General features: G+C 39.7%; 1 protein-coding gene across 2 annotated transcripts in view; it reads right to left on the bottom strand.

The window, feature by feature from the left end:
* The window catches only part of gopc (golgi-associated PDZ and coiled-coil motif containing), a 37,361-nt gene extending 13,231 nt beyond the window's left edge, over positions 1 to 24,130 (bottom strand). Inside the window, exons 1-4 of one of the 2 annotated variants that reach the window (XM_042390566.1) lie at positions 23,537 to 24,130; positions 18,123 to 18,287; positions 13,153 to 13,176; positions 1,028 to 1,203 (exon numbers count right to left, since the gene is read on the bottom strand). In XM_042390566.1, the coding sequence (XP_042246500.1) occupies positions 1,028 to 1,203; positions 13,153 to 13,176; positions 18,123 to 18,287; positions 23,537 to 23,797 (626 nt within the window). In that variant the 5' untranslated portion in view covers positions 23,798 to 24,130. The remainder of the gene's footprint in view (positions 1 to 1,027; positions 1,204 to 13,152; positions 13,177 to 18,122; positions 18,288 to 23,536) is intronic. The other variant, XM_042390568.1, reaches the window with a different exon arrangement.
* Positions 24,131 to 24,777: the final 647 nt, after the last annotated feature.

The raw sequence follows: 24,777 nt of genomic DNA, 5'->3' as shown, positions 1-24,777 counted from the left end.
AAAGACAAACCGAAACATACTGCTGTCAAAGCAAATTTCAGACAGTCTATCCATTTTCTTGTAGAACAAGAACTCTGCCCCCTCCACCTACCAGGGATGGAATAGAATAGAATAGAATAGAAAATACTTTATTGTCTACCTTTTGCATGCAAAAGGCAGAAATTTGTCTTTGGCTTGCATGTGCAAAAATCCGCTATTAAAAAGAGTGCATTAAAACACCTATCACATTCAGACAAGACACATTTAACACATTTACATAAAAACACAACAGAAGCTACATTAAAGGGAGCACCAGATACTTGATGGTGAGGACTGAATCAGCGCACAGTTCCAAGCCATGGGTCGCTGACAGTGTTGCGCCCTGGAGTTGAGATGGTTGAGATTTACTGTATTCCCACTCATTCAACGAGATGTACTGTGTTCTATGGCTGTACACAAATCAGAATTTTCCAAGTTTAATTTGATGGGCTACTTTGGGCCATCATTCAAATACTGGGGTGGGGAAGATACAGTAAAAATACTAAAAATCAGTGACACATTTTCATCAATATGCCTTACATGCAATAAGGAGAAATATTGTATTACTCATGGCCTCCATGTATTACACAACAGACCAGTGCGGGCACCCTAGACTCAAATAGCTTACATATTAGGCATGTCTGTGTGTTGGAGGATGAAGGGAGAGAGATAATGCCTCAACCAAGTAGACTTCATCTTACGATATGTGGCCCTGTGTTGTTTACTGCCCTTCCAGTGCGTATAATGTTGTAAAGAGGCTAATTAACACTCAGATGGACTAAGATTCTAATAAACTGTATGAAATTGAAGTTCAGTATCAGAGAGTTTGAGTAGTGTGTTGAATTTTCTTCTAAAAGTGAGTATACATGCACTTGTACACGAGTAAATGATTCCCGGTTATTGTTCAATGTATTGTTAATAATGTAATGTATTGTAACATTCTAACCTCATATCGTTTTGGCAAACCCACACCTTTAATCTAGAAATGTTATGAGATCTAGTTCATTACCTGCCAGCCAGTTCCTTGTCCAAATATTTTGCAGCCAGTCTGGCTCCATACACTTCAGCCTGAAGTACTGCCATGTGCCTGCGAAGGGCCTCATTTTCCTTCTTATATAGTCTCACTTCTGCCTCCAGCCTTGCCTCTGCTAATTTTTCTTTCTTGCTGGCCTCGAGCTCCTGTTCCTAGAACAAGCACATCACATGTGAACACCACACACAACAAGCACCATAAACACGGTAAGTGGATGAGTAAAAATCTTGCTAAACTCTGTAAGCACCAGTTAGTGGAGGTGGTTGTCACACCATTTATAATTTAGAAATTTTAATTCATGCATTATTAGTTTTAACAGAAAAAGTGGTAATCAAATAAGAGTATTACTCATTCATATTCAGATTATGGTTGAATGTTTTCCTGTGATTTAAATGTATTACTTCCAAGGAGGTAATTCCTTTTGAAAACTAAGAAAAGTAATGGGCTACAGCTGAAAAGTTGATCCAGTCCATAATAATTGCATGTCAATGACAGCATTTGGCTTTAACAGTTGTGTAGTATCCTTAATGAGGTTTGGAGAATATGTCTTTGTTTCAGTACATACAATGGTCTTCAGTTCATGAGCACACAGGGCACACAGACATACATAATCCTGGGATTCATGGTAATTTCACAGGGAAAAGGGAGTAGATTCGGTGAGAATTCTGAGTAAATGCCAGGATCTCGGTTTTCGGTATGAAGCTGCAGAGACTGCAGAGTTGGTGATCATTCTCTGTGGATTTGTTATAATGACCTGTTTTACAGTAGACAGTCATTTGACCTGTTGTTCATATAAATATTAAGTAGTTTTGTTGTGCTGGGACAAAGTCCAGCCCACTGTGAACCTGAACAGGATAAGCAGTTTAGCAAATGAATGGATGTCATTAGAGAGTATTGCTCTGTGGGCTGTAAAGTATGGATTATCAAGAGGAACCAGAAAATTATTCATTTTATTTTTATTTAGGAAGGATGCATCACAATTTTCTTTAGCAGCAAAAAGGCTCAGTCAGCAGAATCAAAGACAGAATCTAAGCATATAAAACCGAAACTAGTCAAACTCCACTTAGATGTACAAGAGAAAAAACATTTAATGCAATATATGGACAAAGAGTAAATCAATGTGAATTACAGGGGACAGTAAGCGGAGGCTTTACAAGTTTCGTCAACAGTATTCCTTAAAGTCCAATATGGTTAATGGTAACGTTAATAGAAAAGTTTCCTGGTTCATCATATTTGTTAAACCTTGATTGCCATCTAGGGTGGTACTCCAGTATCATTTGGGCTACCACTTACTCTTATCAAGATCCTTGTTTTACAAAAACAGTAAACCTGATTTTTCACTTTTGGCTGGAAAGCTGAGCACAAACTGAGCATTCTTTCCCCCTTCACCATAAATATATCAATTACATTTAGCTGTGTATTTCAGCCTAATTCAGCATCTGTAATTTAGTTTTTCTGACATAATTCAGTGGTACACATACTACACCACATAGGAAAATCAGTTGCATCATGATTAAATAGTACTTACAGTCAGAAACAAGGACTCTCAGAAAAACATGGAACATGTAACATTACATTACACTTTCATTATGTCTTCAACACATGTTTTCCATTATCAGTGGACTTCCCCTTAGTATGTTGAATTATGATATGGACCTGTGAACATCTCAGACATCTTGGCACCGTTCCTATCAAGCTACTGAATTTACACATAAGGGCCCCACACTAGATGTTATTCCATGTTTGTCTTTATGACACATGAACATAGTGCCTCAACTAAAGGTTTCTTACATTCCTTAAGATGTATGCAACACAAAGAAAATACCTAATATCAGTAGCGTAGCTCATTTAAGGAATAGGGCAGTGCGGAATGGATGTGCATGGCGAGTGTGTGGTTGAGTGAGTGTGTGTGGCAAAAAAGTGATGGTGAATGCTAGCAGAGCAGAGGAAAAGGTTAGCATGAAGTTGTCAGTCTGGCAGTAAGTGTACAGGATAGACTACAGTGTGTCAGTTAATAAATGCTGCAGCTTCTCAAGACAAAGAAAAGTCTTGTCTGTTGATTCCCTGAATTGCTGGAAGGGTGTTAGCTCCAAAGTTAGTGACAATGGGTTTGCCTAACCTGACCAGGCTCACTTAAGGTGGACTGACCTTAAAGGTGGACCAGCTATTCTCATTTTAGTGTCAATCTCACCCGCCCTAAACAGAGGACGTAGAAATATCTGGCTGCCGAGTCTCTCCTGAGTTTTGTTCAGCGCCCACCAATCCCCCACAAACTTTGCATCCATTTTTGAACCCGTAAATATTTCAGTTTGATATTGTAATTGGGCTTGGGCAAGGCATGTCGATGCGACGGGTGCTCGAAAAGTCACAAATTTTTGCACATGCATCAGAAGTGGCAAAACTTTTACAAAAATCCCCCACCTTTAAGTTTGATGTAGATGAACGAAATTTATGTGGGCACACGTATCATGTCAAGCCTTTTGGAGCCATATCCTAAGCCCAACAAGAAGTGAATTTACTTTGCAATTTTTGTCCAGTTTTTGCCATTTGCAGGCTTATTACTTGAATGAACTCCTCCTAAAGAATTAACCAGAGCGACTTCAAATTTGGTCTCTGGTAAATGTATTGCTGCATCACTTTCCTCTGCAATAACAGCACTTCATCTGTGGCGCACCGCAACATGCATGAAGGTGTGAGGGCCAGATCATTGCTGGTTGCAGCTTTAATTAGGGCCCGAGCAACGAATGGTGTGAAGGCTCTATTGTATCTGAAGGAATTATTATTATTATTATTTTTATTGTTCTGGATGAATTGCATTTTTGAGAGTTTAAGGCTGCTCTAAGACTCAATAAACTTAAGACATTCATCAGAAGTGGGGGGATAGTGTGTCTTTTATAGTGATTGGGCTTGGGTGTGCCCAGTGGGCTCAACAGCGCTCCCAAAAATGCAGGGCCATTTTGGAACAAAGTTGCTTTTATGTTCATGGGTTCATTGCTCTCATCATTCTACCCAGAAGACTTTTTTTTTTAATTTGTTGTGCCTTGGTTACAGGTTTGGCTGTCAGCAATAATTAGTGATTATCAAAGATAATTATTAATTATTAAAATCAACAGAAATTATTGACAAGAATTAATAATAAGGGGACACCACCCTGGGGTCAGGGAAAAAGATAGCCAACCAACTGATTCAGTCTCATAAAATTTACTAAGCTATCAATTTGGAACTAGCTAGTTAAGGTTGAAGGATTTTGGAGTTTTTTGCAAAGCAGAGATTGGCAGTATTCATTCTTGTAAAACATTAAACAGACCAGCAGGTATATTCGAAAGCATTTATTAAAAGATAAAAGTAAAAACACACAATATGTAATCCACCTAACTGTACTTAACTAAGGGATAAAAGAGAATAAAACACAGCATCTGTAAGCTAAATGTGTCTATATAGAAGTTTATGTGTGTATATACTGCACCAAGAGAGGACAAAAACAAAATGGCGGAACTCAGACCATGTGCTGACTGAAATAAAGGAAACTACAAAGATGGCAAAATCAAAGATGGCGCTGGAACCACAATTTCTTTTGCTCTGTGAACAAGGGAAAACAAAGGCAAAAGGGAGTGTGTCTTCTTTGTTCTGCCTCTGAGTGTTCGAGCATGAACATGTGTTAGGTTAGAACAAAGAGTTTATAAATGTGTGTCTATGTTAAAGCCAATTTGTGTAGGATATGATGGCAAGTTAGTAAAGAAGATGCATGCAATGCCCAGTAGTCACTGTATGTGAAGCATGCTAACACCAACTTCATGGTGTGGCTATCCAATAAGCTAACTATGAACAGACATCACAACAAAACAGCTCAATGAATAACATTAGCCAAATCAATACATGTACAGTACATTAATTAAATTAAACAGTCCTGTGCTTAAGCCATGTGCTGTTCTATGCTATGCCCAGTACACTACCAAGTCCATGGAGAGAGAGATGCTTTGGTTTGCTGCTTTGTTGAGTCCAGCGAGTCTTTGCTAGGCCGATCATGCAGCCTTTGGAGGAAAACCAGTCGCTCCTTTGTCCTGCTTACAGAGTTGGCAGCTCGGTGCCCACTTGCTTTGTGGCTTCTGTGGCTTGTAGGGTCAGCTGGCAGTGTCATAGCAGCTGCTGCTAAACTTGGCCGGCTCTGCGTTGCTGCCATTCAGAAGAGAGAGTTCTTTGCAGCTACAGGCTGCAGGAGAAGCTAGTAGCTCCTGCAGTTAAGAGCATGAACGGGGGCCCATGCTTCAACGACTCTGCTGCAGGCTGAGCCATGAGGAGAAAAAAGACAGAGAAGAGGGGAACCTCTACTTTTGTTAGCCTGGGTCCATGAGTGGAGTTCACACTTGGGTGCAAACAACAAAGGACTCTGGCGAATTGAGTTTCTTAAGGACTCCCTTTGGATGAGAAACATGCGGTCTGGCCTGTGAGGCTAAACATTTTTTTCACCTAACAGGAAGTCAGCCATTTTGGATTTTGTGCGTCAATTTCCATTTTACAAACACGTTTGAGGCCTTTAGGATGCGCAAAAACTCACGAAACTTTGCACCCATTCTCAAACTAGTGAGTATTTCAATCAGATATCACAATTGGGCTTTGGCGTGGCACTTCGGCTCTATAGCGCCCACTAATTACTTTTAGCATTCTTGAGGTACTAGGGGTGCTTGAAAATACACGAAACTTTGCACATGCATCAGGAGTGGGGAAACTTGACAAATGATATGGGTCTTGAGCTTGGACTTGCAAAATGGCTCGATAGCACCTAATACTAAATTTCAAAGTCAAAGCCCCCACATTTAAATTTGATGTAGATGAACGAAATTCGATAGGCACATGTATCATGTCCAGACACACAAAAAAGCTTCTCCTAAGTCCAACAGGAAGTCAGCCATTTTGAATCTACTGTGAATTTTTTTTTTTCCACAAAATGAAGCCACTGACAGGCGTTGTACTTAACAAATTCCTCCCAGAGATTTAACCCAAGCAACTAAACTACTCTAAAGACCTTTGCAATGCTAAATTGCAAAGCTTTTTAGTTTTCATGGAACACCCTTGGCATGGCATGCAGGTTTTGCATTTAACAGGAAGTTGTTGTAACTCGACTTAACATACATTGTTATACCTGCCCCAAATTTCTCATGCTTGATAAGAGTCCAGGCCTGTACATATCTACATGTCAATATTGAGTTATAGTCATAACGCCACCTATTGACAACTGGAAGTCAGCCTTATGAGACAAACATCATCCGATTTACATGAAATTTACATGGTTTGGTCTACACATGATATACAGCATCATGAAGTATAATTAGTGGGTGTCCTCAAGTAGCACATAGTGGACATAGGAAGTGATAGTTATCTCCTACACGCAATTTCCAATATTCATGAAAATGTATATCCATGTCAGTTGCCTTCTGGTGAATGTATTGCTGCATTAATATTTCAGTTATGTAGTATTGTCTACGGGCAACAGGAAGGTAAGCCTAAATGACACATAGTTCATCAAATCTATACACAATATCCAATATGTCATCTCCAACGCCACATACTGCAGACAGGAAATAATATTTTACCCATTCACACAGTGTCTGATAATCCTGAAAATTCAGAGCCATATCGACCCACCTCCAGGTGTGATACCACGGCTGCTTCTCCTCTGACACCCGGACCATTCATTGCTGCTTGCAGCTTTAATTTTGGTATTTATGTATTTACTGGGACCATGTACAGTGTTAAACATAAATATTAACATTTGATGTACTGCACGAGAGTTGGCTTATAGCTCATTTTCATCTGCAGTCCCTTACAATTAAAATATATAACAGCACAACAACAGACAGTACAAAGCAAAAAACACAGGACACATTATACAAAATACAAAGCTACACACAATAGCACATCACATACACCGACAATGTCAACTAGAAACTAATAATGTAAGCTTGTCAAATTAAAAGCAAGATTACTTACGTTCATGAGAAGACCATGAGATGAAATTTAGATTCAGTGGTTACGGAGCTGAGTGGTTTTTAGTAGATTTTTTAATTTGGTTTTGAATATACTGATGGAACTGCAGATTTTAACTGTATTGCTTTTACCATCATTTATTTGTTTATGTTTTTTGCAACTCAGCAAGGTAACACTGTCAAAAGATGGGATTTTGTACTGTAATTTAATGGTAATTGTAGCTCTGTATGATCAGTCATACCTTTTTTTTTTACTTTGTACTAAAACTGACATGGTATGTGAGCTAAACTATGATGTGTATTTGTGTGAGGGACAGGCCTCATTAAGCAAGTGTGTCCTAGTGTGCTCTGAAAAACCTCTACATGGTTATGGTCTTAATGTGCAATTGAGCACTGTCGCTATTAAGTACCAAAAACATGTCACACAAGTAGACACATAAGTAATTGCAAATACTGCAAGTATAAGTTCTGAAATAAACCCATGGACAGCTGAATATTTGGTTGTGTCAGCAATAGGATTGCAACAGTATGAGATTTTCAAGATATAACCATCTCAGAAATTATCATGGTATTTCACAATTATTAGGGCCTGAGCACCTAGCGGTGCGAAGGCTCTATTGGATCTGAAGGAATTAAAGCTGCAAGCAGCGTTGAACGGGCCCTCGCGCCTCTGCGCACGTCGGGCCACGACGCAATCGAAGGGCTTCTGTCACGGGTATGTAGATGTCTTCAGACCCGGGCTGTTTTCAGACAATGCAAGAAAGAGATAAACATCACTTCCTTTGTCCGCTATTATTCCTGCTGCTGAGGCTGCTTCGCTGAAATTTCGTAACTGTGAGTTTTGTGATCCGTTGCACCCCTAGTGTTAACATGTCAGCTTTGTAGACTATATTTTGTATGTCGTGCACATAGATAAGAGTGTGTAAGTCATGTATTTGATACATGCATTAATACTTTCTGATGTGAACCTACACTTTTAGATCTGTGAATGTTTTTAGTGTTCAGTCTTTCTAGTATTCAGCACTGATCTGTTCCTGTATCACATTATAAGCTTTGTGGTATTTTATATATTTCTGTATACTAAGAAAATACATAGGAAATACGTGTAAATCATGTGATATTTTGTCTGTCTTTGATGAGAACATAAATCTGTTGTCACAATAGAACAATACTATAAATTTGAATTTCACTTTTTTGGTAAAATCACACATCTAAACCACTCAATGACTAAAATGAGCTCTTCTTTGTTTAGAAACAATGTGTATATGCTAAATGTCTATAAAGAAGCAGCCTTTACACCACTCAGGGGTTTTTGTTTTTAAAAGCAAATTGTTTTATTGGCATGTAAAATTCCCCTCCACCCCTCCGATTTCATCAGGTGGTGGACAATGAGGCCGATATAGTTTGATAAGGTTTGTTGTAAGATTCCATGTTGGTTTTCCTCCTGAAAGTACACATTTCAATCAAACTTTGACTAGGTCAAGTGGGTAAAAAGTCTTTACTTTTCTAAAAACAGACTTGATGAAAATTAGGAAATTAATTTGTTTTACAAACAAACTCATCAAGAGTTTTCAATTTACTAAATGAAATTCAAGAATATGGGCCCAAAACTTACATCATTTTGATGACACAGGTGTGAGCAAGGCAGACATGTCTCACCCTGCAGAAAATTCTCATCATCACACCGTTGAGATTTGATGTTTCACCATGACAGAGGAAGTTGCTTTAACTTTATTGTAAATGCTCCAGTCTCCACCAAACATTACATGTTTGATAAGTCTCCCGGCCTGAACAGGTCTACATGACAATATTCTATCAGTGATGCAAATTTCAGTAAAGCAGCCCCAGCAGCAGGAAAAATAGTGGACAAAGGAAGTGATGTTTATCTCCTTCTTGCACTGTCTGAAAACAGCCAAAGTCTGAAGACATCTACATGCCCGTGACTAAACGTGCACGAAAAGTTGTTAAACTTTGCACATACATCAAAAATGGTGAAAAATTTAATATTTTATGGGTGTGCCCCACCTTTTTGCGAGACAGCGCCCCCTAGAAAATTAAGAAAATTGAGCCCCTCGACACGGATTGTCATAGAAGAACAGAATTCGGTATGCATATGTATCACGACCAGACGCAACAAAAAGTCTCTTGGAGACATACCCTGAGTCCAACAGAAAGTCGGCCATTTTGGATCAAATTTGCGATTTTGACGCCGATTTTGCCATTTCCAGGTTACATACTTCAACAAACTCCTCCTAGAGATTTGACCTCAGCAACTTCAAATTTAGTCAGTATCATCTACAGACCTTGGAGATAAAGTTATCAGAACAGTGAGTTTTCGACATTGCCAAGGGGACGTGGCCGGGCAGTAAATTTCGATCCTTCGCCATGAAAATTGAAACGGCCATAACTCCGGCATACATGATCTTAAGAGACCCAAACCTTTTGTGCTTGTAAAGAGTCCCCCCCTGAACACATCCATGTGTCAATATTGGATCTGAGTCATAGCGCCACCTACTGGCAACAGGAAGTAACATGTTTTACGCTTTGACGCCCTGTGGGTAGCACGGTGATAGGATCCACCTCAAATTTACTCAGAATAGCCTCAAGCAGGTTAGTCAGAAACACATCAAATTTGGTAAGCCAAGGTGTAAGACCTTGATGATGATAACTCCTGAAGCCTTTGAGTTTTCATCAAAAGTCGTTGCCATGGCAACACATTGTTCACCACAAAATACGAAGCTGTTTTTAAGGGCCAAGACATGCTTTAAAACTCACAAAACTTTGCACACACATGGCAGGTCTTACAGTCTATAATATCGTATCGGTGGCGGACATAAGTGTGGCAGAATGGCACTACAGCGCCCTCTACGATATTTCAACAAAGCAGCCCCCGCGCCACATTAAACCTACATGTATGAAAATCGGTACACACATGTATCATGCCAGGGTGCACAAAAAAGTCTCTTGGACCCATAGCTGAAACCCAACAGGAAGTCGGCCATTTTGAATTTAGTTGTCAATTTGTCTTATATTTTAACGAACTCCTCCTACACAATTCATCATAACGACCTCAAAATCAGGGTGTGTCATCTAGACTAGTTTGTGATCAAAAGTTATTAAAAGATTTACTTATTATTGAAGTGTGTGGCTGTGGCGTGGCGTTGAGTTTTGATGTTTCGCAATTACAGAGGAAATTGCTATAACTTTAGTGTAAATGCTCTAATCTGCCCCAAACTTTCCATGTTTGATAAGAGTCCCGGCCTGAACACATCTACATGACAATATTCACTCAGTAATGCAAACTGGCTCCAGAGCGCCCCCTATGAAAGTTCAAGGAAGCTGCCAGCAAGCAAAATAGAGGACAAAGAAAGTGATGTTTATCTCCTTCTTGCACTGTCTGAAAACAGCCTGGGTCTGAACACATCTACATGCGAGTGACAGAAGCCCTTCGACTGCGCCACGTGGCGACATATACAAGGGTACGAGGGCCCGATCATCGCTGCTTGCAGCTTTAATTCTCTATTATTTTTCGTCCAAAACAAATGCATTGAGGGCCTAAATGTGCATGAAAAGTTGTTAAACTTTGCACATACATCAGCAGTGGTGAAAAATTTGATACTTTATAGGTCTCCAACATAGGCGTGGCAAAATGGCTCGATAGTACCCTCCAGAAAATTAAGAAAATTGAGCCCCTTCACACGGATTGTCGTAGAAGAATGAAATTCGATATGTATATGTATCATGATCAGATGCACTAAAAAGTCTCTTGGAGACATACCCTAACTCCAACAGGAAGTCGGCCATTTTGGATGAAAGTTGCAATTTTGACACCGATTTTGCCATTTCTAGCCCACATATTTGAACGAACAACTCCTAGAGATTTGACCTCAGCAACTTAAAATTCGAAATTTGAAAACTCTGGCGTACATGATCCTATGAGGCCCAAACCTTTTGTGCTTGAAAAGAGTCCCGCCCCGAACAGATCCATGTGTCAACACTGGATCAGAGTCATAGCACCACCTACTGATCCACCTCAAATTAACTCAGAATAGCCTCAAGACCTTGGAGATTGTATATTCTGTAGTTGGTGACTCTCTGTTGAAAGGTGTTTCCATTACGACGTGGTGCATTCCATGTTTCACCATGAAATTTCAAAGCCTTATAACTTTACTCCACATGGTCTGATCTTTTCCAAATTTCATATGATTGTTAAGAGTCCCAGTCTGAAGACATTTAGAGGTCCATATTTAGTGACAGTCATAGCGCCACCTACTGTCGACATGAAGTAACATGCGTCATACTTTGTCTAATTACTCCTTGTAAGTTTGGCTGATGCACCTGAAATTGACTCAGCTAAGATGTAAGACCTTGGTGATGTTACATTCTGCAGCTCATGACTCATAATCAAACGCCGTTGCCATGGCAACACATTGTTCGCCATAAAATACTAAGCTGTTTTACGGGGCTACACATACTTGAAAACTCACAAAACCTTGCACACGTATGACAGGTCTTAAAGTCTGTAATATTATATAGCTGGCGGGCATGGGTGTGGCAGAATGGCTCTATAGCGCCCCCTACAATATTTCAACGAAATAGCCCCCACGCAACCTTAAACCTACATGTATGAAAATTGGTACACACATGTATCATGCCAGGGTGCACAAAAAAGTCTCTTGGACCCATGGCTTAAACCCAACAGGAAGTCGGCCAATTTGAATGTGCTTAATTTTGGTGATTTTGCATGCCTTGTATTTTAATGAACTCCTCCTACAGAATTCATCAAAACGACTTCAAAATCAATGAGTGTCATCTAGATTAGCTTGTGATCAAAAGTTATTAAAAGATTTAGCTATCGTTGAAGCGTGTTGCCGTGGCGTGGCGTTGAGTTTTGATGTTTTGCCATGACAAAAGGAAATTGCTATAACTTTAGTGTAAATGCTCCAGTCTGCACCAAACTTATCATGTTTGATAAGAGTCCCGGCCTGAACACATGTGCATGACAATATTCTGTCAGTGATGCACATTGGCTCAGTAGCGCCGCCTACAATATTTCAACTAGCCAGCCCCCGCCGCACATTAAAACTAGATGTATGAAAATTGGTACACACATGTATCATGCCAGGGAACACAAAAAAGTCTCTTGGACCAATAGCTTTAACCCAACAGGAAGTCGGCCATTTTGAATTTACTGTTCAGTTTTTGTGATTTCCATACACTATATTTTAACAAACTCCTCCTAGAGATTTAACCTGACTGACTTCAAATCTCTGTCATCTAAAGACTGTTGCGATGAAAAGTTATCAAAATCCTAAATTTTCATTGAATGCCCTTGCTGTGGCAACACAACAAACTTTGAGGTTTTGCCATGAAGCAGGAAGTTGCTGTAGCTTGAATGTACATTGTCCAACCTGCACCAAATTTCTGGTGGAGCTCTCTTGAACTATTTTGTATCCAACTGCAACTTATGATTATTTTTATTATGGATTAATCTGCAGATTACTTTCTCCATTAATCAATTGTTTGATTTGTAAAAATTCTCAAAATAGTGAGAAATACCGTCACAAGTGCTCTGAACGATTATCAAAGTAGTTGCCAATTTATTGTATGTGTGCGACAGCACAGCCAGACTGATCCTGAGGACAACTCCATGTTTGTTTTTGCGATATCCAAAATATTCCCTTGCTGTTGATTTCAACTTATTTTTGGGAGGATGGAGATTGGTGGCAACAGTTTTGAGGTCTCTATCGTTTTCTCTGCTGCATGTGTGCCAGTTGCCGAGTCTGACAGGCAATCAAGGAGGAAAGGAGATGTGCACATGCAGGTGAGATTCTCTGTTCAGTTGCATTTTTTACAAAACCAGCAATAAGCAAATGTACATGGTTTGATAACCATCAATTTCCATACCATGGTATACCGTGAAACTGGGATACTGCTGCAACCCTAGTCAGCCAGTAGGAAAACAGCTATGATTGATGTTCCAATCCTTCCTATGCCAACCTTCAAGAATCACTGAATCACTATGAGTGTGAAGTGTAGCTAGGCAATTTATTTTCAATCCAAACAACTTATTTTAAAATCAATTTTTTTGCAATATACACCCATACGCAAACTTACCCTCTCACCCAGTGTTGGTGCAGGCTTTGGTGGAAAAGCAGCAAAGGAAGAAGAGAAAGAGGTCACAGGTTAGAGAAATTCTAATTTCAAGCAACAGAGATGGTAAGTAAGTAAGTAGATTCAATACAACTGTATAGCAATAAGCACATCAGTACTGAAAAAAGTAACTGAAAGCAGTGGAAGCAAAGGGAAAGCTGGAGTAAGGAGCACCATAATTATATGAAATTTTGTCTCCTTGGATTCAATACTGTATATCAGTTGTTCTCAACCCTTTTTGAGCACTTGATGATATGGAATGAGTGGACATCCCCTCCCTGAGGCGGTACTAAAGTATTCAAGTCCTTTAGCCTGTTGAAACATCTGTAGATAAACCAAGCATCCACTTCTGCTGTAAAGCAATGAGAGTGCTCAAAAGGGAAAGGGTACTTTTTTTCTACAAACTTTGGTAATTGACAAACTATTGCTGGGGGGTTGTAGCTTAGGGTAAATTAAGACTCAAGAGTGAATTACTGCTTATAATGTGAATTTAAGAGATAGGCAGGAAGACAATGAGACAATACTGAGTTAGAAGTACAGTACCAGTGAATAAAGTGGATGTCCTCTGGAAAAGAGGAAAAAAGGAAGGGAAACCAGGGGTGTTGATACCACAGCACCCTCAGATAAGTCTTTATGTCGGAGCCTGTCCCCAGTTAAACAGTGAACCCAAGCTGGTGAAAAGGGACAAATGCAGCCATATCTGCCAACAAGGCTATTCTAGTGTTAACATTAGTACGGTCACAGCTGGAGTGCCTGTCATGTCTAAAGTAACCCTATCCGAAAAAAGCTGCTCTAAATTTGATGCGATAGTAGTCACAGCTTTTAGTTTTTATTTACATTATTTTAATAAGTTACAAAGCAAGCAAACTTGTATTGTTTTGTTAAGCAGATAGAGCATGTTTGCAAAGTAAAATGTTTACATTATATCATTCTATTTTTTATGTTAATAAACTATTCTAAAGTTTAACTAATGAACCCTCTGGTTTTCAAACTGGCAGCATTATCAAATTACATATTGTGATAAATAGCAATATTGATCAGTATGGAAAAAAATATTGTTATCCCATTTTTTGCCAGTCCTATTTGAAGCCCAAACAAGAACGAACAATATTGCAAGATCTGGCTGCTGAAGTTCCGGGTACTTAAAGATTGAATACTTGGGAAATGCTTCTAATGCACATTGGAACAGCAGCTGAGATATGACAGCCATGAAGCAATTGAAACGCAATGTAGCAACATGCAGCTTTTCATGACATGTTTTTCAGATGCATTTTTTTCCCCCATTCGTCTCACGTATGTATGACAGAGCAGATGTGCTTCAGTTTTAATCAAAACAGTGGTCTACATTGGCCCCATAACAGCAACTTTATGCACATAATTGCAAACTGAAATATAGTTTTAGGCTTCATGTCAATTTTCTTCTGACTCACGAATTACCTCAGTGATTGTGTATGTTAAATGGACTGCATTTATATAGCATTTCCTAGCCTTCTAACTACTCAAAGCACTTTACAACACATGCCAACATTCACCCATTCACACACACATTCATACACTGATGGCAGAGGCTGCCATGCAAGGTGCTAACCTGCTCATCAGGAGTGATATAGTGCTTTTTATACAAAGTGCTTTATAATGTTTCTAATGCTCACTCACCCATTCACACGCACACTCACAATTTGGGGTTCAGTATCTTGCCCAAGGACACTTTGACACGTGTGCTGGAGAAGCTGGGGATTGAACCACTGATCCTCCTGAGCCACAGCCATTCCATAATGAGCACTGTCAAAAAGCTTCTTGTACACAGCACTATTGTGGCTGATCATTATTGTCTTACTGAAACCTGGCTGTGTCATGAAGAATATGTCAGCCTTAGTAAATCCACTCCCCCGAGTCATATTAATACTCACATTCTTCGAGATAGGGGCTGAGGAGGTGAAGTTGCAGCCATCTTCAACTCAAGCCTAATTATCAACCCTAGACCTAAATTTAATTATAACCCATTCAAAATCCTAGTTCTTAATATCTCTCACCCAACCTGGAAACCTTTACAGCCAATTCTGTTTGTTATAGTGTACCATCCTCCTGGCCCATACTCTGAATTTTTATCTGAATTCTCAGAGTTTTTATAAAACTTAGTCCATAGTACAGATAAAGTAATTATAGTGGGTGATTTCAATATTCACATGGATATCGATAATGATAGTCTTAGCACTGCATTTATCTCATTATTAGACTCAATTGGCTTCTCTCAGAGTGTAAATAAACCCACTCACTGTCTTAATCACACCCTTGATCTTGTTCTGACTTACGGCATCGAAACTGAACATTTGATAGTTTTTCCACAAAATTCTATTTTATCAGACCATTACTTAATAACTTTTGAATTACTATTACTGGACTACACATCATTAGACAAAAATGTCTTCACTAGATGTCCATCTGATAGTGCTGTAGCTAAATTTAAGGAAGCAATTCCATCAGTATTGAATTCAGTGCCATGTCTCAATACTACAGAGGACTCTAATGCTAATCCCAAATTGATAATCTTGCTGATAGTGCCACAGGCTCACTGCAAATAACACTTGACTCCATCATCCCTTAAAAAGGAAAATAATAAAACATAAGAGGTTACCTCCATGGTATAGGCCTAACTCCCAAACCCACAAATTAAAGCAAACATTGTGAAGATTAGATAGGATTTGGCGTTCCACCAAACTAGAAGAACCTTGCTTAGGCAGGATAGTCTTAAAACATATAGGAAGGCCCTGTCATGCCAGAGCCACCTATTACTCATCATTAATAGAAGAGAATAAAAACAGCCTTAGGTTTCTTTTCAGCACTGGTCAGGCTGACAAAGAGTCATAACTCTATTGATCCAAGTATTCCTATAGCTCTCAGTAGTAATGACTTCATGAGCTTCTTTAATGATAAAATTGTAACTATTAGAGACAAAATTCAACCTCCTGCCCTCAACAGGCACCGAATTATCCCCAAACACAAGAACCTTAGAAACAGCTGTAAAACCTGATATATATTTAGACTGTTCTTCTCCAGTTGACCTTCCTGAATTAACTTCAACGATTTCTTCATCCAAACCATCAACCTGTCTCCTAGATCCCATCCCAACAAGGCTGCACCTACAAAGCTCTTAATGGTCAGGCACCATCATATTTTAAGGAGCTCATAGTACCCTATTACCCCACTAGAACACTGCGCTCCCATAATGCAGGCTTACTTGTGGTTCCTACAGTCTCCAAAAGTAGAATGGGAGGCAGAGCCTTCAGCTATCAGGCTCCACTCCTGTGGAACCATCTTCCAGATTTGGTCCGGGGGGCAGACACCTCCTCCACGTTTGAGAGTAGGCTTAAAACTTTCCTTTTTAATAAAGCCTATAGCAAGGGTCGACCAGGCTCACCATGGACCAGCCCTTAGTTATGCTGCTATAGGCCTAGACTGCCAGGGACTTCCCATGATGCACTGAGATCCTTTCTCCTCCTCTCCATCTGTATGTATTCATTTACCATTAATGCATGTTACTAACTTGGTTTCTTCTCCAGAGTTCTTTGTGCTTTCTCATCTGTAGGAAACCCCAGGGACTGGGCTATGGGCCTTCGCCACAGGGATATCCTTCTCCAGCTGTTGCTGCTGTTTGTTGTTGCTAGTCATGTATCTATTGTTGTTGTTGTTGTTGTTCTGCTTCTCTGTGTCTCCCCCCCGTCCCTCTTTTTTTCTCTCTCAACCCAACTGGTCAAAGCAGATGGCCACCCACCTAGAGTCAGGTTCTGCTTGAGGTTTCTTCCCATTAAAGGGGAGAATTTCCTTACCACTGTCGCCAATTGTCGGGTCTATGTAAATTAAAGTGCACGGTCTAGACCTGCTCTATGTGAAAAGTGCCCTGAGATGACTTTTGTTGTGATTTGGTGCTATATAAATAAAATAGAATTGAATTGAACTGAACTGAATAATCGTTTAAGTAATTTTAAAGCAAAAATGCGATACGTTTGCTGGTTAAAAGCTTGTGGGAATTTGTTTTCTTTGTGTTACATTGCTGTAAATGTAATATTTGCAGTTTTGAACTGTTGGTTGGACAAAAGGACAAATAAGACATCCCCTTGGACTCCAGATTACTTAAATGGGTGTTTAACCATTTTCTAATGTTTTACTGACCAAATGATTAATCTGAGAATGTAACTGCCAGTTTAATGGATAATAAAAATATTCATTAGTAGCAGCCCTAGTCTAAATATTGTTGGTTGTCTTAAGGAATGAATGTTAGATAATTCACACTGAGTGCCTTTTGTTATCCAATTAAGATAATTTCATTAAGCAAAGAAATTATATTAGTTTATGTCAAATTTTAATAAGCAAAGATCAGTTATTTATATTGAAAAATCTTGAATGGACACAATGCAATAGCCTTCTAGCATGTAAAGGCATCAGCATCAGATGCATTACACATTCCTATCAAAGAAAATTGCCACTCTGCCAAAGACATGTACAAAAACTGCAGGAACAGAAGATGTACTGAACACAGACTTCAATTTGATTGTATTCCTTTCAGTAAATATCACAGAGATGTATGGACATCAGCACTGCAGAGGGGAGGAAAACTGTAGAAGAAACCAGCTGTTGTGGTTAAATTTAGCACCCTGAGTTTGCATGTCTCTGCAGTGATCATGTTATAAATGATGACTGATATTAATGATAGCTGTAGATATTCTTTGAGAAACAACATTTGGATTTGTTAAAGACAGTGTAATACAATGAGTCAGGAAACATAGGCTACGGTTGTTTATACAACAGGGCTCGTCATGTAGGATGAACCGAAACTTATATATTGATGAGATGTGGAGACGCGTCAATAGCTGCTTGATATGTATAATTTAGTTTTTATTTCTTTTTCAATTACCTTGGCAGCGTTTCCTACTTACCAGTCTATCTTTGATGGAGTCAGAGTCCTCAGCTTGGCCTTGCTTGGCATGGATCTGCAGCTGGAGAGCATGAAGCTGCAGAAGTTGGTCATGGACCTCTCTTTCTACCACCACACGCTCAGCCTGAGCTTCAGTAAGCTCAGAACGCAGGTCCAACAGCTGAGCCTGGAGTGAAGAAGTGGATGAACAGAGGGAAAGAAGTATGGACCAAGGGGGTATGGGGGAAGGACACCAGAAGCAGATATGTTAGGTCAGAGTCAACTATGTTGGCTTTAGACAATACAGAACAGTGTGACTCCCTCTCACAGGAGATTTGACCGGGCTATTCTACTCACAGAAGCACCATCCAGAATACGCAACTGGCAGCGCCTCATTATGACACGCTGTGAGGTGATCGACACCCCACTGTTCTGAGTGTTATGATGAGCTCTGAGGAGAATCCACACAAATCAAACCAGTGTTCAGCTGGAACAGAAGTCCCAAGAGATGCACAAATACTGTCACTCCAACTTTATCTGGAAATTTGTCAACATTTAGGCCTTCTGCCACCACTAATATGTAAAGCAGAGGAGTGTCACTTATACAGTTCATCACTTTAGTTTTTATTTTTTGGAAGCATGCTTAGAGGACGAGTTCCACACATACACAGTAGATCGGCGTACACTGATTGTAGCATAGGCTGTTGTTGTGACCACGCTGTCACAACAAATTAGTGGTACGCGGATGTCCACACAGAGCCTAAGTGTGCACCCTGTGATGGCAAAATTTACGTCACGCGGACCCTCACGTACTCACGGACGTGGAAAGTATAACACCGGCTGAAGTCTCGGTTAGCTCGCTAAACCAGACAGCCATCAGACAACAACTCCATGGATTTTCACAACTTTATGCTGCAGTGTCCATCAACAGGACTGCCACAGTGAGCAGAGCAAGGCATACTGCAACTTTTTTCTTCAGGTGGCAGGGAAGTGTGTTTGTTTTACAATTTGTACGGCCCTTACAGGCGGTCACCAAACACACCTGTAACTCCATCTCATTAAACAGTAAGGCGCACCAACTACTGGTGCAACCACTACAGCAAATCTACCGTACAGTACAGTTACACCAAAAGTCCCTTGTCTTCTGGATCACTGGTTAATATATTTTTAATCTATAAAAATATTAACGCCAATTAATCTGTAATTGATTAAACATCAAACATCCTAGTCTGTAATGTGTGTGAAATGCAAACTTTTTCACCACACTTTGTTTTGATAAATAAAAGTTTGTGTGTGTAAAATTGTGTATGCATAGTTTTTGCTTGTATGCATCATCTACACATCTAGCCACAGATCTTTCCAACTAGGGTTGCAAACCAAATTATTCCAGTAAGAATTTATGTATGAAATTAAAATAAATATCCCTCTGGAACAATGGGCGTTCAAAGTCTGATTCACCAAATTCTCTGCACCAAGCTGCAAACACTTGTGGTGAATTGATTTGACTGAGCTTGGACTGAAGCCACCTGTCCATGAGGAGGTATGCATTTGTGAGATTGGATCAGTCCCATAATTGACGTGCCTAAAATTGCCATATAAGGCTACCTGTTCCCACTCCAAATGTGGGCAAGTGTCGAGTGACAAAAAGAATTTCACTCTGCGGGCCTTCAAGTCTACACAAAAATAAAAATCTGCCATTTACCACATATAAGCTGGTATTTATAAAAACAGAATGTGCATGAGAATGTGTTCACCTCATGCAGAATTCATAACAGCATACACATGTTCTTCCAAGGCCAGCCACGAGTTATGTAATAAAGTGGAGGTTGAGATGGGATAATAAGGTGAGAGACAGAATCTAAAATATTTTTCAAGTTGTTAACCAACTGCGCTGATGTTTGAGTTCTATACAACGATCTGTAAAATGCCAATCAAAGGTGCATTTATAAACTTACCTGCAATAAAACAATAACAAGTATTATCTTGATATAATTTTCCTTGATAGACATATAATAAATGTTCAATAAATGTTATAATTAAACTGAGAGAGAAAGAGAGAAGCCATCGCTAACTGCTACGCTATCGCTAACTGCTACGCTATCGCTAACTGCTAAGCTAAGTAAGTAGCAGATCTGAAAAGTGTGTAAATTAATGTGGGATTAGTGAGAAAGTTGCTCAAAGAAGGGGAGGGCTATGAGTGTTTGAGCTGAACTAGTGTAAGTTTAAATGTACAGCATGTAATTAGCCACTGTAATGAAGAATATAGTAAAATTAACTTGGTTGAGAGCAGCAAAAATGCTACCAGTAGCCCACATATGAGGCATTTAGGGAACATCGGTAAGTTGTAGCGTCTACTAATAGTCTCCATGTAAGGCATTTCGGGACATCTGTAATTTGTAGCTACAGAAAATAACCTGGATTACACTTACGTTATTGTGTATGACTGGACATGGAACTAACTTTGCAGTCTGATCTTATATCTGTGCTATATCACACTGAAGCACTTAATTTTTCTATTAGGGTATTTATTTTGTTGAGGAAAAAGGACTGAAAAAGGGTTTTACCTAATTGTACTCATGCATATTTTGTTGTTGAAAAAAGATTTTATTATTATGATGATCTACGTCGGATTTATGAAATGTTCAGCTGTTTGGCAAGTGTTTGTCATGTTCTGACCATAAGAATAGTTAAAACCACAATTGACTATCTAGTTTCTTGAAGAACATGTAGTGCATTCCGGTAAACTATTTACCTTGCCATTTTTATATAGAGGGTGCACCAAACACAGTAACTCCTAACTCTAAAGTAATATCATTTGGTGTGGTATAGTGTTTCTGATGGCTGGGTTTAAGAAGCTATGGAGCAGTGATGCCAGTGAACATTATGCTATTTATACACATTTTTCAGAGCATCACTCATTAAGTATTCATTATTCTATGTATGGTTAAACCTTTGCTTACCTATCTGTGACAAGTCAAAATGGCAGCTGTGCAAAGGGCAAATGTTGAAAGAATCGACAGATCTCAAGGAACTGTTTGTTTTGCCTCTCCATAGATTAAAAGATGGAGAGTTGACAGCACAACCCATGACATAGAGCATGCCATGTCTGACCACTTAAAGCATGCTCCAGGAAGAGCAGGGGGTGGAGGGAGAAGGAGGTAGTGGTAGCACCAGGCAGTCCAGATTCTTTTTGATTAGTTCAGTAGATTGTTCATCAAACTTAAAGAACCAGTACAATTATATTAATTCAGTCATAAATATTCTATTGTGGAATGTTAATGTCAGCAGTCTCATATTTTCAGTTTCAGATGTATAATTTCATTGTTATAAGTGTTTTAGTACACCCTCTATGAGCACAGCCAAATCTCAGTATGTTGAGTATGTTGAAAAGTTGAAGACTGCACATTGAAACAATGTGTATCTTGTGCGTGACATTGTGGAGGCGTTTAACACTGCAGGTGAGACGACATCAATGTTGCAACCTGACGTTGGTTCAACTTTCATTTTGACTATAAATATTTCAGCCCCCTGACAACATCTAGGTTTAGAGATCGTTTCAACTTTTTTTTTTCAACATCAAAATGTTTGCTGGGTTAATAATGATGAATTACTTTTGTGTATCAATTTTATCACTCTTCAAATTTACATAGGAGGCATCATCTCACTCTAAAATATCTTTTTTTTATCCTTAAAGGAACAGTGTGTAAGATTTAGTGGCATCTAGCAGAACGGATTCGGCAGAAACAGAATAAAATATTTGTAACTATGTTTTAATAAGTCTGTAATCCCATGAAAATAAGAATAGTGTTTTTTTTTATCTTAGAATGAGCCCCTTATATCTACATAGGAAGCAGATCCCTCATAGATGTATAAAGAGAACTGGATACGGCATTGGAGTGGGGCCCCATTCACTCTTACACAAGTTGCTCAGTGGCGCATGAAGCCAAAAAAGCCACTTTGCACTGCAAAGGAATTACCTTGATGAAAGCACATTGCGCACACTCTACGGGCCCCAGCACCTTTAGAGCATGCTCACTAGATACTTCCGTAGGCCGAGACAGCCAACTTCCAGTTTACCCCTGTGGCTAACTTGAATGGGAATAAAATACGTCGATCATACAGCTCTTCTAGACTTTCCAAATGTTATCGACCCAAATGGATCAAATTCTGATACTGAAACAAGTAATTTTGTGAGGGTTGTGAGGCTCAATAAAATATCCACCGTTTTACAGCTGCTTCTTTTCCAATGGTTGTGTGTGGGCAAAATGCTTTTTGGGTCCCTGTCAGACGTGGAAGCTGTAATTCCACAGTTTGGTCACCATGTTAAAATCGGCTTCAAAGCCTGTTGCAATTCCGGGGAACTTGGGGCATGGATGTATGAAGAGAACTGGATACAGGAACAGCGCTGGGCTTTGAAGCAAATTTGACATAGTGGCCAAACCATGTAATTATAACATCACCTGATGCCCACTGGCCCAAAAAGACTTTTCCCCACAGATTTACATTGTGAAAGAGACGTCTGTAAATCAGCAGATACATTTTTCTGAGCATCACAACCACCAGGAAATGACTCGTTTCACTATCAGAATTTGACCCATTCAGTCTGATCACATTTCGAAAGTCTAGAGGAACCACACGATTGCACTGTTATATCCCTATTCAAGTTAGCTATAGGGCTAAACCAGAAATTAGCGGTGTCAGCCGTTGGAAGTCTCTTGTGAGCATGCTCCATGGGCACATGCAGCCCATAAAGCGTGCACAGTATGTTTTCATCCAGTTATTTCTTTACAGTGGCAAGTGGCTTTTTTGGCTTCATGCACCACTGAGCAACTTTCATAGGAATCGACACAGCTCCACCTCCAACGCTGTATCTCTTTATAAATCTATGGCTTGGGGTCATGGATGTATGCTTAGGGTCCCCTTCCACAGAGGCTGCTATGTTGCACCGCCATGTTTCTACTGTAGCCCAGAATGGACAAACAAAGCACTGGCTCTAGAGAGACCCTTTCGCATTTTCCGCGAGTTTTGCGGCCACCATACATTCTCCTACATGCGTGGAACGGGAGGTGGTAATCATTTGGTTGCAATCTGCAACCTCACTGCTAGATGCCACTAAATCTTACACACTGGTCCTCTAATTGGGACACACACTTAAGTCTTTTTCAGAATGAGCACTTCAAACTAATTCTTGATTACATTGCGGACTTTTAAGAATAATAACACCGCTGTTGATGGTTAACAGGTCCATGTGATGAATTAATGATATGGACAGTACAAATAACGTTAGCCGCTGCTATGTGACAGGCTGCTGCATACTAATTAGAGTGGTAACGTATACTATCCACTTCGACCTCGATCAGGCATTCTGTATGATGACAACCTTCACAAATAACTTTGAGGTGTAAAAACCGTGAATCATAGAAGAGTCATACTAACCTCTAGTTTATGGTTGAGTTGGAAAACCGTCTGGGTTTTGTGACAGAGCTGAGCAAAACAGGAGCTTAGGCTGGTCATCTTCTGCCGACCCTCGTACGTAATATCGACTTGATCTGGGTCTATTTCTCCGAGCAGCAGATCCACATCCACGAAGGCCTTGTCAAATTCTTTTTCCAGCACTTCTAGCCAGCGAAACATAGACATACCGGGACCAAGGCCCGAGCTCTGGCCCGCCGGGGAGCATCCAGCTGAAGCGGACATGGCTAGAGCACAGCAGAGCCTAACGTTGACGTTAGCTCACTAGCTAACTTTGACGAGTAACGTTAATGAATCCTCTCCCTGTAGACCACTGCGAAATATCACAATTGGAAATGATATTGAAACCTGATGACTGAATTGCACATTAGTTTAGAAAGAAGATGTCTGACAAATTGTGTTCTCTAATTCTAATAAAAAGCACTGCCCGACCAGGAAGTCCAACATCGGACTCACGATTGTATCTGTGGGACAACTACTACAGTCTGCCTGACTCCAGTGAAAAGCAATAGATAGCAGAGCGAATGTTGCTATTTCTTTTGCATTTAATGAACCGTACTGGCTTTGTTCTGGCTTTATTAACTAGCCATATTCATATTTCCCCTTCCCCGACATGGAAAATACCCCTCCCCAACAACTCAAAACAATACATTTGTGGCAAATTCTCAGAATGACGAATTTTTGGTCGTAGCCTAGTTTTAAGACTAAAGTAAAAGCATTCCTTCTATCTCCGATCTCCTCGTGTTCTAACCTAGGAATTTCCAGGACATGGTGTTCAGGCAAAAATATTTCGTGAGAGGAAAGATGTTTTATGAAAGCTTGATGAGAATAAAAATATTTATTTAAAGGGGAACATGCAGCTTTGTAACGGTGATAAATGAAACTTTGGTCGCGCTTATACAGATATTGCCCGTGTGAGAGCAACTAAAACTACGGGGCACCGAATGTAAAAATTCAGTGACAATTTTCTAGCTGATATATTTTGAATATTTAGCTCGTTTTCCTCATATTTAAGACAAAAAAACGTATATGAACACAATAACATCTCCTTGGCCGGATATAGGCTAATGAATGTCAACAGATCAAACATTTTTTTAGGGTCTTATATTGGCTATGTTCATACCGTGCATTTTCCAAGACTTGCATGGCCATCACATAAAAAAGTGGCCGTCATGCAGGGAATAGAAGTTAAAAAGAGGTGTAGT

This window comes from Thunnus maccoyii, chromosome 17 (assembly GCF_910596095.1).
Source record: "Thunnus maccoyii chromosome 17, fThuMac1.1, whole genome shotgun sequence".
Taxonomy (NCBI): Eukaryota; Metazoa; Chordata; class Actinopteri; order Scombriformes; family Scombridae; genus Thunnus; species Thunnus maccoyii.
Note: the sequence above shows the minus strand (reverse complement) of the source record. Positions and strands in the feature narration are given on the sequence as shown.